This window comes from Brachyhypopomus gauderio, chromosome 1, assembly GCF_052324685.1.
Source record: "Brachyhypopomus gauderio isolate BG-103 chromosome 1, BGAUD_0.2, whole genome shotgun sequence".
Taxonomy (NCBI): domain Eukaryota; kingdom Metazoa; phylum Chordata; class Actinopteri; order Gymnotiformes; family Hypopomidae; genus Brachyhypopomus; species Brachyhypopomus gauderio.
Genome location: NC_135211.1, coordinates 20,931,262 through 20,943,678, shown reverse-complemented (window position 1 = coordinate 20,943,678; position 12,417 = coordinate 20,931,262). Strand labels below are relative to the sequence as shown.

At 44.0% G+C, this 12,417-nt stretch overlaps 2 protein-coding genes across 2 annotated transcripts; one reads left to right on the top strand and one right to left on the bottom strand.

Annotated features, from left to right (window-relative positions):
• The first annotated feature begins 55 nt into the window (after positions 1-55).
• Positions 56-12,401, top strand: slc25a20 (solute carrier family 25 member 20). The gene is made up of 9 exons (XM_077001938.1): positions 56-354; positions 8,895-8,987; positions 9,158-9,285; positions 9,469-9,559; positions 9,947-10,064; positions 10,588-10,660; positions 11,023-11,132; positions 11,278-11,402; positions 11,794-12,401. Exons 1-9 carry the CDS (start codon positions 250-252, stop codon positions 11,854-11,856), a joined length of 906 nt encoding a protein of 301 aa, XP_076858053.1. The 5' UTR covers positions 56-249; the 3' UTR covers positions 11,857-12,401.
• On the bottom strand, positions 578-8,617 carry LOC143512031 (uncharacterized). Its single transcript, XM_077001898.1, has 2 exons — positions 8,333-8,617; positions 578-8,059 (listed from the first exon to the last, which is right to left on the bottom strand). Exon 2 carries the CDS (start codon positions 7,336-7,338, stop codon positions 1,369-1,371), a length of 5,970 nt encoding a protein of 1,989 aa, XP_076858013.1. The 5' UTR covers positions 7,339-8,059; positions 8,333-8,617; the 3' UTR covers positions 578-1,368.
• Positions 12,402-12,417: the final 16 nt, after the last annotated feature.

The window sequence follows — 12,417 nt, the reverse complement described above, 5'->3', positions numbered from 1 at the left end:
ATTCTTACACGGACATTTTATAGGGACGGTACCACGTCATGGGTTAGTGTAACAGTAAAATATGTCCGGATGGATATTTAGGTGAAAGGTCCACATTTTGCGCTGGAGTGACAGCAAAGTCTCTTTAGTTCGCTAACCTAGCTAGCTGTGCTTCGTTACCTAGTCAGTGCACATCTGCACAGACTTTTGGGGGGCATTTCGTTTTGACCTTGCAAACTTGACACCTGTCTCTCCAACGGCTTTTCAGTCATGTCAAAACAACCGCAACCTATTAGTCCTGCGAAGAATTTTTTCGCCGGTGGATTTGGAGGAGTGTGTCTAGTATTTGCTGGTCATCCACTAGACACAATAAAGGTATGTTAATGCATTATTTCATTCAGTCATTTGTAAATTAAATATCGAATAAAACTGCAGGTAGATACCCTGCATTACACATCGTACGGCTCTCAATGGAACAAAATATGCGACCACTGCTGTCTGTAGTTATTCTTTTGTAAAAAGTTAGCTAGGGATATCTAGAGCTGTTTTAGCCCCGGGCTATGAGATGTTAGGTAAATGGTGTAGCCACCCAGCCAGAAAAGACGGTAAAGCCAACTGATGGTTTATGAAGATTTTAATGCCGTGGTTTCACAAACACACCGTAAGAGCTATAAAAAACGAAATGAATATTATTCATGTGAGACAAACAAACAAAAACCAGTTTCTGTAGATTAATTAAAGGCACAGAAAAAGAAAATGTTAGGTTGACTGACACTACTGCCGTGACAGAAAACCCAGTTTAAACATACGGTAGCCTCGTTAGCATCGCAGTTAGCGAACATTACAACTTGTATAGATGAGTTTAAGGATACATATAAAACAATACATACTTTATAACGGTAGACACGAACTTCAAAACACAAATTTAATCAATCAAATACCTTGTTCCCTTTCCAGCTAGGGGCTAAATTTTAAAATCCATTGTCCATTTCACCACTCACAGATTTCCGTTATTTTGTCGTGTTCGCATTAGCGCAGATTAACTGAAAGTGATTCACGCGCTCCCTTTAAGTCAAATCAAAACATTCTTTTAAGCGGTGACAAAATAAAAGTACCGTAAACCATCAAAAAGAAAACTGCATAAATTAAACTAGTGTGGACTTGAGGTATTATAAAACTGAATAACTGAGTTATTTAAATGATTGTTACACTCCCACCAATCATTAATGATTTCTAACAGAACTTGAAGATTATGGAAAGCGTGAATGATTCCAGTGTGATCCTAACCTATGTATGTGTGACAATGTAAGTTAAAGCAGTAGGAAGGTAAATCACTAGATTACAAATGGGTTTGCAGAAATAAGAGCTTGAGGAGCGGAGGATCAGAGTTCAACCTGCTTCTTGCAACAGGACTAGCTTCTGAACTGGGCGCTCCAAGACTGACAACTTACTTAGGCGTTCACCCTTCTTACCAAGCTGCTTGTCACCCAAGTGCACTTTGACTCTTCTAACGAACCCGTCCTTATCACGAGTGGTCTCGGAAACTCTACCTAGTCGCCACTCACACCTAGGTAGATCATCATCCTTTATCAGTACGATGTCACCAGTTTGCATGTTCCTTTTTGGTGAATGCCAGCGCTGCCTTGTTGCAATGGTAGTAAGGTACTCTTTGCGCCATCGGCTCCAAAATTGCTCAGCTAAGTACTGAACATGCCGCCATCTCTTCTTTCCGTATATGTCCTCTCTGACAAATTCACCAGGTGGAGGTAAAGCTCTGTCAGATTTCTGGGTAAGGAGATGGTTGGGGGTTAGGGGTTCAAGGCTGTTAGGATCTGAGAGATTGTCCACTGTAAGTGGGCGACTGTTCACAATAGCCATTGCTTCATACAAAAAGGCCCGTAAAGATGCATCGTTCAGTCTGTCAGAAGACAGCGCCATTGTTGACCGAAGGATACTTCTCACTGTCCTAATCTGCCTCTCCCAGACACCACCAGCATGGCTGGCACAGGGTGCGTTCATGATAAAGTCACATTGCTTCTCTGCAAGGAATGTAGCTATGCGTTCTGAATCCACCTCTTTGAGAGCTTCAGTGAACTCATGCTTTGCTCCCACAAAGTTACTCCCTTGATCTGACTTTATTTGTCGCACCGCACCGCGGATGCCAATGAAGCATCGAAGACTATTGATGAAGGCGTCTGTTGACATATCGTCGAGCATCTCGATGTGGATTGCCCTTGAGTAAAAACAGGTGAAGAGCAGACCATATCGCTTGTGCACCTTTCGTCCTTGTTTTGTAGCAAATGGGCCGAAACAGTCCATCCCACTGTAAGTAAAGGGAGCGGAGCGTTCTATGCGTTCTGGAGGCAAGTCAGCCATCTTTTGCTCTTCTACAGGTTTTCTTAGTTTTTTGCAGGTTATGCAGTGATGAATATAAGCTGCTACTGCACGACTAATTCCTGGAATCCAGTAGCCGTTTGCTCTTATTTGGTTAAGGGTGAAACCTTTACCTTGATGCTCAACCTTCTCATGATTATGAGCAATGATCAATCTCGTAATATGATGGTCTTTGGGGAGAATTGTGGGATGTTTAAAGGAGTTGGCAAGAGATGAATTGCCCAATCTTCCTCCCACCTTAAGAATCCCATCCTTGTCAATGAATGCATTTAAACGGAGCAACCTGTTGTGGGATGGTAGGGGATTACCTCTGCTCAGGATGCTCAGCTCCTCTTGAAATATTTCCCCCTGTAGATTCCTGATAATCAGGTATTCCGCGTTATCTCTTTCCTCCATCGTAGTAAGGCTCTTTGATTTGTTCCTGTTGATGTATCTGAGAATCCGTGCTACAGCTCTAACGGCTCGGGACCAAGAAGAAAACCTGGAAAGACGACTAATTATGTTTTCTTGCTCTAATGTTTGGGTTCTCAGAGATCGAGCTCTTCTCACCTCAGGATCTCCTAACTCCAGCTCTGGAGTCACATCTGCTGGCAGCTGAAATTCCTCTTTCCACAAGAACTTTGGACCCGTGAACCACGTAGATGTCATAAGTTCCTTGGGGGTAAGGCCCCTGGAGGCATGATCAGCAGGGTTCTCATTAGAGGCGACATATCTCCACTGTCGAGGATTTGAGCCCAGATGTATCCTTTGGACTCTGTTTGCAACAAATGTGTGAAAACGCCTTGCCTCGTTTTTAATATACCCCAAAACCACCTTGGAGTCAGTCCAGAAGAACTCCTCTGCCTCAAGGGATGCCAATTCCTCTTTGAGCATGTTGCTCATTTTCACCGAAACAACTGCAGCAGTTAATTCCAGCCTTGGGATAGTTGTGACTTTCGTAGGAGCTACTCTGGATTTCCCAATGACAAGGGCACAATGCACATCCCCCCTTTCATTGCAAAACCTCAAATAGGAACACTGCCCATAACCCTTTGTGCTTGCATCAGAGAAGTGATGCAGTTCAGTCTTAGTGACCTTACCAAACCCGTGTGGTGCATAACTACGAGATATGGTGACCTGGTCCAGATTGGCCAAATCATATCTCCAGTCCTCCCATCTAGATTGAAGCTCATCCCCCAAGTCATCATCCCAGCCAGTGCCACGCCTGCATGCCTCCTGAAGTATACTTTTCCCATTAAGGACAAATGGGGCTACTAATCCCAAGGGATCGTACAGCGACGCAACCGTGGATAAAACTCCACGGCGAGTTGCAGGCTGTCCTTTAAGACTGATGCTGAATTTGAAAGAGTCAGATTGTGGGTCCCACTGGATCCCCAATGTTCTCTCTAATGGCAAGTCATCAAAGGCTAGATCAAGGTTCCCAACATCCGCTGACCGCTCTGATGGCGGTATGCTATCTAAGACCGCTCTATTATTGGACACAAACTTGTGCAGTCGAAGACCACCACTGGCACAAAGCTTTTGAGCTTCTCTAGCGAGTTGAATGGCATCATCAATGCTACCCACACTTGCGACCCCATCATCTACATAAAAGTCCCTTGTGACAAACTGAGCGCCAAGAGGATAAAGGTCCTTGTTCTCTTTAGCCAGATATTTCAGCCCATAGTTGGCACAGCCCGGGGAAGACGCTGCACCAAACAGATGTACCCTCATACGGAATTCCTTGGGCACTGTGTTGAAATCGCCATTGCTCCACCAAAGAAAGCGCAGAAAGTTTCTGTCAGCTTCATGTACGTGGAACTGGTGAAACATCCTTTCCACATCGCACATTAATGCGATAGGGTGTTGACGAAACCTAATGAGAACACCAATTAAATTGTTCAGCAAATCAGGTCCAGAGAGAAGGTGGTCGTTCAAGCTAGTTCCTTTGTAACTCGCTGAACAGTCAAACACTACTCGAAGTTTGTCAGGTTTTTTCGTGTGGTAGATGCCATGGTGTGGGATGTACCATTTTTCACCTTCAACACCAGTGTCTTGGACTTCCTCTGCATCTCCCTTACAAATGACCTCCTCCATAAACTTGACATAGTGTTCCTTATACTTCTTGTCCTTTGCCAGTTTCCTCTTTAGATGGTTAAGTCGCAGTACTGCCAGATTCTTATTGTCTGGTAGACTGGGTCTCCTTTTGAAGGGAAGAGGCATTTCATAGTGACCCTCACTATTTTTCCGTATACTCTCCCCTAACTGGCTCAGGAACAAGACATCATCTTGAGACACTGTCTTACTGTCTTTCGTTCCATCCTGGAAGTCAGATTCTAAAGCACGGATTACCTCTGTAGGAGTTACAAGAGGTAGCTCTTTGACAGAGGTGCGATGACACAAGTTGGTGAGAGGAAGAGAGTCAAGCGTGGGTGAAGAACGCCCTACAACACTCCAACCCAAGTCTGTTCGAATGGCAAATGGTTCATCATCCCCTCCCAAAATAACCTGTTTTGGTGCCAATGCTCTAGGACAGTTGTAGCCTATCAGCAACCCTACTTCACAGTCCTTGAGTGGTTGGATTTCATCAGCTATTTCTGAAAGATGGGCCCATTTACTGACTGTCTCACAGGTAGGAATATGCATGTAATTCAAGGGTATGCAATCCTTTGTATAGGTAGGTGGAAGTTCAATGTATTCGGCAGAGCTATAGCCTCTTACACGAAGTCCCAATACCCTTTCACTTGGGAGAATCATGCCCTTTCCACTCATGGTAGTCAACTTAAGTTTCACTGGGTATTTCTCAGCTTGTAGTATGTCACTTACACCATGATCAACAAAGGTGGTGTCACTTTGAGTATCTAAAAGTGCATATACTAGCCTTTCCCTACATGGATTACTCTTTGCTGACACCCATACTGGTACAACCATGGATGTGTTCAGAGTGCTCTCTCCTGCTATGCTGAGTGACATTGAAGTTGCAGTTTCTGTTGCATTGACCCGAGAAGAGTCAGAAGAAGGCGCGGAAGTTTCCTTCTTCTGATAACTGTCGTCATGGAGACATGTGGGGTGTTTCCTTTTACAGGTGTCGCAGGTGTGACGACGATGACACTCCTTTGCATTATGACCAGCCTTCAAACAACCATAACACAGCTTCCTTTCCTTCACATAGTTCCGCCGTTCTTCCAATGACATGGCTGTGAACTTAGGACAACCATGAAGCCTGTGTCTATGATCTTGACATAGTACACAAGGGGGCTTCTCACCGTTTCTAGAAGACCGTTGACTCTCAGTGTCTGTAATAACTTGACTGCTGAGGACATGAGCTTTGGTCTTTTTATGCTCTCTAGGATTGCATTTATCAGAGGAGGAATCTAAGGAATGGAGTGCATGAAAGGAGGTGATTGGGTTGCATGCGACTTCTGCTTCCATGGCTATGAAAGCCGCGAATTCCTCAAACGTAGGGAACTCTTGCCTTTCAGTTAAGGCTTGAGTAACTTGTCTGTTCCAGCGTGAGGCTGCCCAGTCAGGAAGTTTTTGAACAATCTTTTGATTCTCTTCACAGTCGTTTAGTATTTCAAGACCCTTGACATAGGGGATAGCTTCCTTGCAAGAACTCAGGAAGTCAGACAGTTCTCTAAGCCCTAAAGCATCCTTTGACTGAATTTTTGTCCAATTGGCAAGTCTTGTTCGAAAGGCTCTTTGGATTGCAAATGGCTGTCCATATCGCTGGTTCAGCTTGGACCACGCATCCTGAAAGGCTTCCCTGTCATTCCTATAGAAGGTGCCCTCTAACACTTTGCGAGCGGGGCCACCAACATATTTCTTTAAATAAAACAGCTTTTCACCAGGAGAGATGCATCTTCTGTCAATGAGGAACTGAAAGCAGGATTTCCATTCAAGAAACTGAATTGGATCTCCGACAAACACAAATGGTTCGGGAACAGGAAGTCTACTTAATGCCATATTATCTTGAAAGGCCTGGGCCAGGAGGGATACCTCCGCAAGGGGAGACATTGCGTCATTGGATTGACAGACAGCTGCCGGATTTGTTGCACTTGTTTCCCTTTTAACCTTGTTCCTATGGTCGGAGTCAATATGTGTGATTGCTTCTCGAGCTGCCTCCTCATTATAAGCTTCCAACCTAGCTCTTGCTGCCTTTAGCTCTCTCTCTGCCTGTAATCGCTCCAATTCATGACGCTGAACCTCTAGAGCTCTTTGTTGCTGTTCTATTATCTCCCTGTGCTTCCTTTCTTCTAGCAGCATTTCATACTCTGCCTCCTTTGCTGCCAGATCTGCTGCAGCATCTGCCCGTTTCGCTACCACCGAAGAGGCAATGGAATGGAGGCCCGATTTAGAGCTCCTCTGTGAAATTACTGAGCCATAGATTGAATGTGCATAGACATGGTCAAGCAGCTCCTGGAGACGACCCTTTTCATGTTCTGCATTAAACTCGCCATCAACTCCAGCAATTCTCTCGTATGCAATTTTGACAATGTCCTTTGTGACAGCTTCACAAGCATCTACTCGTCGCCTTAACTCAGCTGTAGGTGTGATAATGTCGCGAATTTCAAAAAACATTTTCATTATGTCATCCTTACCCTTCTCCAATGTGTCGATGAGAAGTCCTAACTGACTCTCTGGAATATCTGACATTAGCTGTTCTCTTGCCTTGCGTGCTTGGATTTTCCACTGGTCATACCGGGAGAGCAGCCTCTTTTCTCTTTTCTCAGCTTCCTCCCTTTGAAAGGCACGCATTTTTTCAGTAGGACATCGTGCTCGAACGGAGTGACGTTGTGATGGCAGTTCCACATCTGCTTCATGAGGTTTCTCTTGAGAATCATTTTTGCTTAAACTTTCTCCTTGAAGGTAATGTTCCTCAGATGTCTCTGGAGCCTTAAGAAACATGACCATCTGATCTTGGGCTACATGTTGAAGACTGTCAACCTGCTCCTCAAGCTCTCCTACATCTGAATTACCTAACATTGAATTGGTTATTTGCTTGCAGTTAAAGTGAAATGGAGGCAATACGATTTAACACAAAAAACAGAGAAGGCAGCACTACCTACAACACTCAACGTAAATAACAAAACCTTATACACCAATGTTGTATATGGAAAATGCACCAATAGAAAATGCAGTGCTGTAATACTATGCTTGATGAACTAATTCAGTATTAAATTACTCTCAACACTTAGACTTCCATGGAAACAAACTACAATAATGTCTTTAAATGCAAACATCCATTAATACTTTCAGATGTATGTTACTTGAATTTCACTTAATCAAGAGATGTGAGTGTGAAATATTCACCATGCATATCATTCATTTAGTTTGCCTTGAAGAGTTCTTCCCTTTGCCCATTTTACTCACAGTATTGGGTCTTTAACTGATTTGCAATATCGTGTCCGTAACTGACCGTTACACCGAGTCCTTTAGGCTGCTGTTCCATATGGTGTAGGAGAGACCGTTAAAACCGTTAAGAATGTATTGCTGCACGGCGATGAGCCCACTGTAACAAACAGCGGGAGGCGAAGCAACACAGTTCAATGAAGATCCCTCCGCGACACCGTTGCAGTAGATCGCAGCCGTCAGGGTCGATGTGGGTGAAGCTCTTACTGTAGCCACCCAGCCAGAAAAGACGGTAAAGCCAACTGATGGTTTATGAAGATTTTAATGCCGTGGTTTCACAAACACACCGTAAGAGCTATAAAAAACGAAATGAATATTATTCATGTGAGACAAACAAACAAAAACCAGTTTCTGTAGATTAATTAAAGGCACAGAAAAAGAAAATGTTAGGTTGACTGACACTACTGCCGTGACAGAAAACCCAGTTTAAACATACGGTAGCCTCGTTAGCATCGCAGTTAGCGAACATTACAACTTGTATAGATGAGTTTAAGGATACATATAAAACAATACATACTTTATAACGGTAGACACGAACTTCAAAACACAAATTTAATCAATCAAATACCTTGTTCCCTTTCCAGCTAGGGGCTAAATTTTAAAATCCATTGTCCATTTCACCACTCACAGATTTCCGTTATTTTGTCGTGTTCGCATTAGCGCAGATTAACTGAAAGTGATTCACGCGCTCCCTTTAAGTCAAATCAAAACATTCTTTTAAGCGGTGACAAAATAAAAGTACCGTAAACCATCAAAAAGAAAACTGCATAAATTAAACTAGTGTGGACTTGAGGTATTATAAAACTGAATAACTGAGTTATTTAAATGATTGTTACAAATGGTAAGAAGCTACCTATCTACCTTGGAAAAGTAAACAAATTTAACAGGTTGTTTTAAATATGTAGATTGGAATTATTGGGGGGGGGGGGGGGGGGGGGTGTTGTGGTAGTAAGTTAGTAAGGCTACGTGGACTTTACACCTTTGACCCAGATTTTTTTCTGCTGTCATGCCATTCATACCACGTGACAGCACTCCTGAAAACATGCATGCAGTTATTTATCCATTTCTTTAGAGGTAAAAAAAAAATGTGTTATTTGGGGTTTAAAATTAACTTGTGTTTCTCTGCACAGGTACGTCTACAGACCCAACCCAAACCTGGCCCGGGTGAAAGACCTCTGTATGCCGGAACCTTCGACTGCTTCAGAAAGACCCTCGGCAGGGAGGTGGGTGAGCATTTTTCAGATTACCTGGATACACTTTACAAGACTCTTACCCAAATATTTAAGAAAAGGTCTCATTCTCTAATTCACTTTCCTCCTCTATTTTTGTCTTTCTCTTTCCATCTCACTCCTTCCTCCACACCCCTCCACGTTTCTCTCTCCTGCCCCCCCAGGGTGTTCGTGGGCTGTATAAGGGCATGGCAGCTCCTATCATTGGGGTCACTCCCATGTTTGCTGTGTGTTTCTTTGGTTTTGGCCTTGGCAAGAAGCTACAGCAGAAAAGCCCCGATGACATTCTAACGTGAGTGTTCTCTGTCGAACACTGTCTCTGCAGAATACGGGAGTCTGTCTTAAGTCACAGATCGCCTGTGGACTCCTGTACTTGTGTGGCATTTCCAAGAATTTGACTATTTCAGAGTTTTGGAAATTTGGGTAATGTGGTGTGTCCTACCTCTTTATGGGTGCGCGTGTGTGTGTGTGTCAGGTATCCTCAGCTGTTTGCAGCTGGCATGCTCTCGGGTGTGTTCACTACAGCCATCATGGCACCTGGAGAAAGAATCAAATGTCTCCTACAGGTAGGTGTCAGAAATACAGGTATGGGGACAGGAGTGGGTACAAACCCTGCAACATGAGCAGGTAGAGGGGCAGGTAGAGCTCTGTACATCAGAATATCATGGCTCAGTCCTACTTTAGGAATCTTGAGTCTCCAACTACAACACTGCAGAGTCTAGGACCAGAAATTACAGAATGGAAACCAATCTGATACAACATTATGTACAACTATCTACTATATACTGTCTACTATATATGTACTATAAATGCATTATGTTGTAAGGCTATGTTTTCAGTATATGGATGCCAGATTTTAGTTAATGCACATTAATCTATATACACATCTGGTAGAATAAAATGCAACAAAAGTGTGTGTGTGTGTCTGTGTGTGTGTGTGTTTTCAATCCCAGATCCAGGCAGCCTCAGGAGAGATTAAGTACGCCGGGCCCTTGGACTGTGTGAAGCAGATCTACAGGGAGGGGGGCGTGCGTGGCGTGTATAAAGGCACCGCCCTGACCCTGATGAGGGGTGTGTTCTCCTCCACCCGCACTGCACTACTCTACAGAATTTTAGCATCTTCGTTTATATGGGCTATGAATGGGTTAGGTTAGGGTTAAGGTTTGTAAGTTCAGGGCCTCTGGGATAGTGCCGGCTCTGTTTTCATTGCAATTTACTATGGTTGCTCATTGGTTTGTAAATTCTTTAGGCCAGTGTTAGTTACATATCAATAAACCATCTACAGAGGACATTTTTAATTTCATTAGCATTAAATTGAAGATTAATTAAAGATCTTGGAGTAGCTCCAAATATTCTAAGCATAATGAGTTGTGGGAGTGTATTAAATGTGATTGAGAGTTGGCCCTGTGTGTAGCTGTCCATTTGTGTGGGTGAGAGTTGGTTCTAGACAGAGAGTTGGTTCTTGAAATGGGAGCCAGGCTGGAGCCAGTGTCTGTGTTGGAGGGATTGACAGCTGTCTCTATGTGGATGATTGACAGCTGTCTCTATGTGGATGATTGACAGCTGTCTCTATGTGGATGTCTCTGTGTTCCAGATGTGCCAGCCAGTGGGATGTACTTCATGACTTACGAGTGGCTGAAAAACATCCTCACTCCTGAGGGCAAGAGGTGTGTCTGTCTGACTGTCTGTCTGACTGTCTGTCTGTCTGTCTGTCTGTCTGTGCGTGCGTGCGTGTGAGATCTGCCGAGGATAAACTCCTTGTTAGTGTGTCTATTCGCATGGTTTTGTCATTTTATCGTGTCTATTCTGTTTAACTACATAGTTTTTTGTTAAAATTGTGTGCTTTTGTTTGAAGAAGGACAACACCTACTGAGATGAAACTTTAATTAACCAACCAAGAAAGACGCAGTAGGACACTGTGAATGTTGGCGATATATAGTGTGCTAGTCTGTGCTAACGGCTGTAGCTGGGACGGGATATTGGACTTTGGGTGGATGGGATGTGATGTTTGTGTTCCGTCTTTCTGAAGCCCAAACGAACTGAGCGTGCTCAGTGTGCTGTTTGCTGGCGGTATGGCAGGAATCTTTAACTGGGCCGTCGCCATTCCCCCCGATGTGCTTAAATCCCGCTTCCAGACAGGTGAGTCTCCCCCCTAATCTTGAGAAGTAGATTCTAGAACATACTGGAGATTCTAGAACATACTGCAGTGTGAAGAATTCAACACATGGTTCAACAGATGCAACAAGAAAATGTGTCCTGTGTTATTTTCTGTTTGTTCCTCTAGCACCAGCAGGAAAGTACCCTAACGGTTTCCGGGATGTTTTGAGGGAGCTGATCCGAGAGGAGGGTGTGGCCTCACTTTATAAAGGTTTTAACGCAGTTATGCTCCGAGCTTTTCCCGCTAATGCTGTAAGTGTTTCTCTCTCTCACTCTCTCACTCACTCACTCACTCACTCACACTCTCTCTCTCTCTTTCTCTCTCTCTCTCTCTCTCTCTCACACACACACACACACACATGAGCACATCACTGCACATTTAACTGACTGCACATACATGTTCCAGCCTAAAAAGTACTGTGTGTCTTCAACACTGCAGGGTAGCAGCCCTCCTCCAGGGTAGCCCCCTCCTGCATACACATGTTGTGGCTTGTGTGTCCTAGGCAGAGATCAGCTATGCTAACCTCTGTCTTTCTGCCACTCACTGTTCATCTCAATTCAATCCTTCCTTTCTGTCTCTCTCTCTCTCTCTCTCTCTCTCTCTCTCTCTCTCTCTCTCTCTCTCTCTCTCTCTCTCATGCAGGCTTGCTTCTTGGGCTTCGAGGTGGCCATGAAGTTCTTAAACTGGTTTGCCCCAAACCTATGAGAGGAATGGGTCAAAGGACCATCACACACACACACACACACACACCTTCATACTGGGCGTCAGCCCGCCAGCTAAGTTCTGCTTCATTAGAATTTTTGGGTTTTAGTGGTTTTGAAGAGGAGTAGTGATGTGCCTTATATCTGGCTGTGAACTCAGTCTCTGCTCTTCAGGGAAACACATCAGTCTGAGTTTATTTGCCGTCAACCTCTTTGTCTTGCCAATGTCATCATAGCACACTTTTAAGTATGTACTGTACGTGTTTATGTACAACCAGCAGCTGTGAAGGCGTGAACCACTCAGTCATGTTGTCTGTTTGATGCGTCCTGCTTTGTTCAGTCCAGACGTGCGTTACAGAACAGTGGTCATGTGACAGGGCCACGGGGAGTGACCAGACAGCTCATCCATACTCTTGACTGAAGGACACAGTGGCTCAATAACTACGCACTTGCACATCTCGCTTCTGATTTCATGTGTCAGAATATGTATGCACCATAGGCATTGTCTTTTTTCCGTAATGTATAATAAAACATTGTTTAAGACTCAAAGACATTTTGAGTGAAT

Coding starts and splice junctions, on each gene's coding strand:
- slc25a20 (XM_077001938.1), top strand. CDS start 250: ATGTCAAAACAACCGCAACCTATTAGTCCTGCGAAGAATTTTTTCGCC. Junction 8,988..9,157: donor GAAAGACCCTCGGCAGGGAG/GTGGGTGAGCAT, acceptor CTGCCCCCCCAG/GGTGTTCGTGGGCTGTATAA. Junction 9,560..9,946: donor GAATCAAATGTCTCCTACAG/GTAGGTGTCAGA, acceptor TTTCAATCCCAG/ATCCAGGCAGCCTCAGGAGA.
- LOC143512031 (XM_077001898.1), bottom strand. CDS start 7,338: ATGTTAGGTAATTCAGATGTAGGAGAGCTTGAGGAGCAGGTTGACAGT.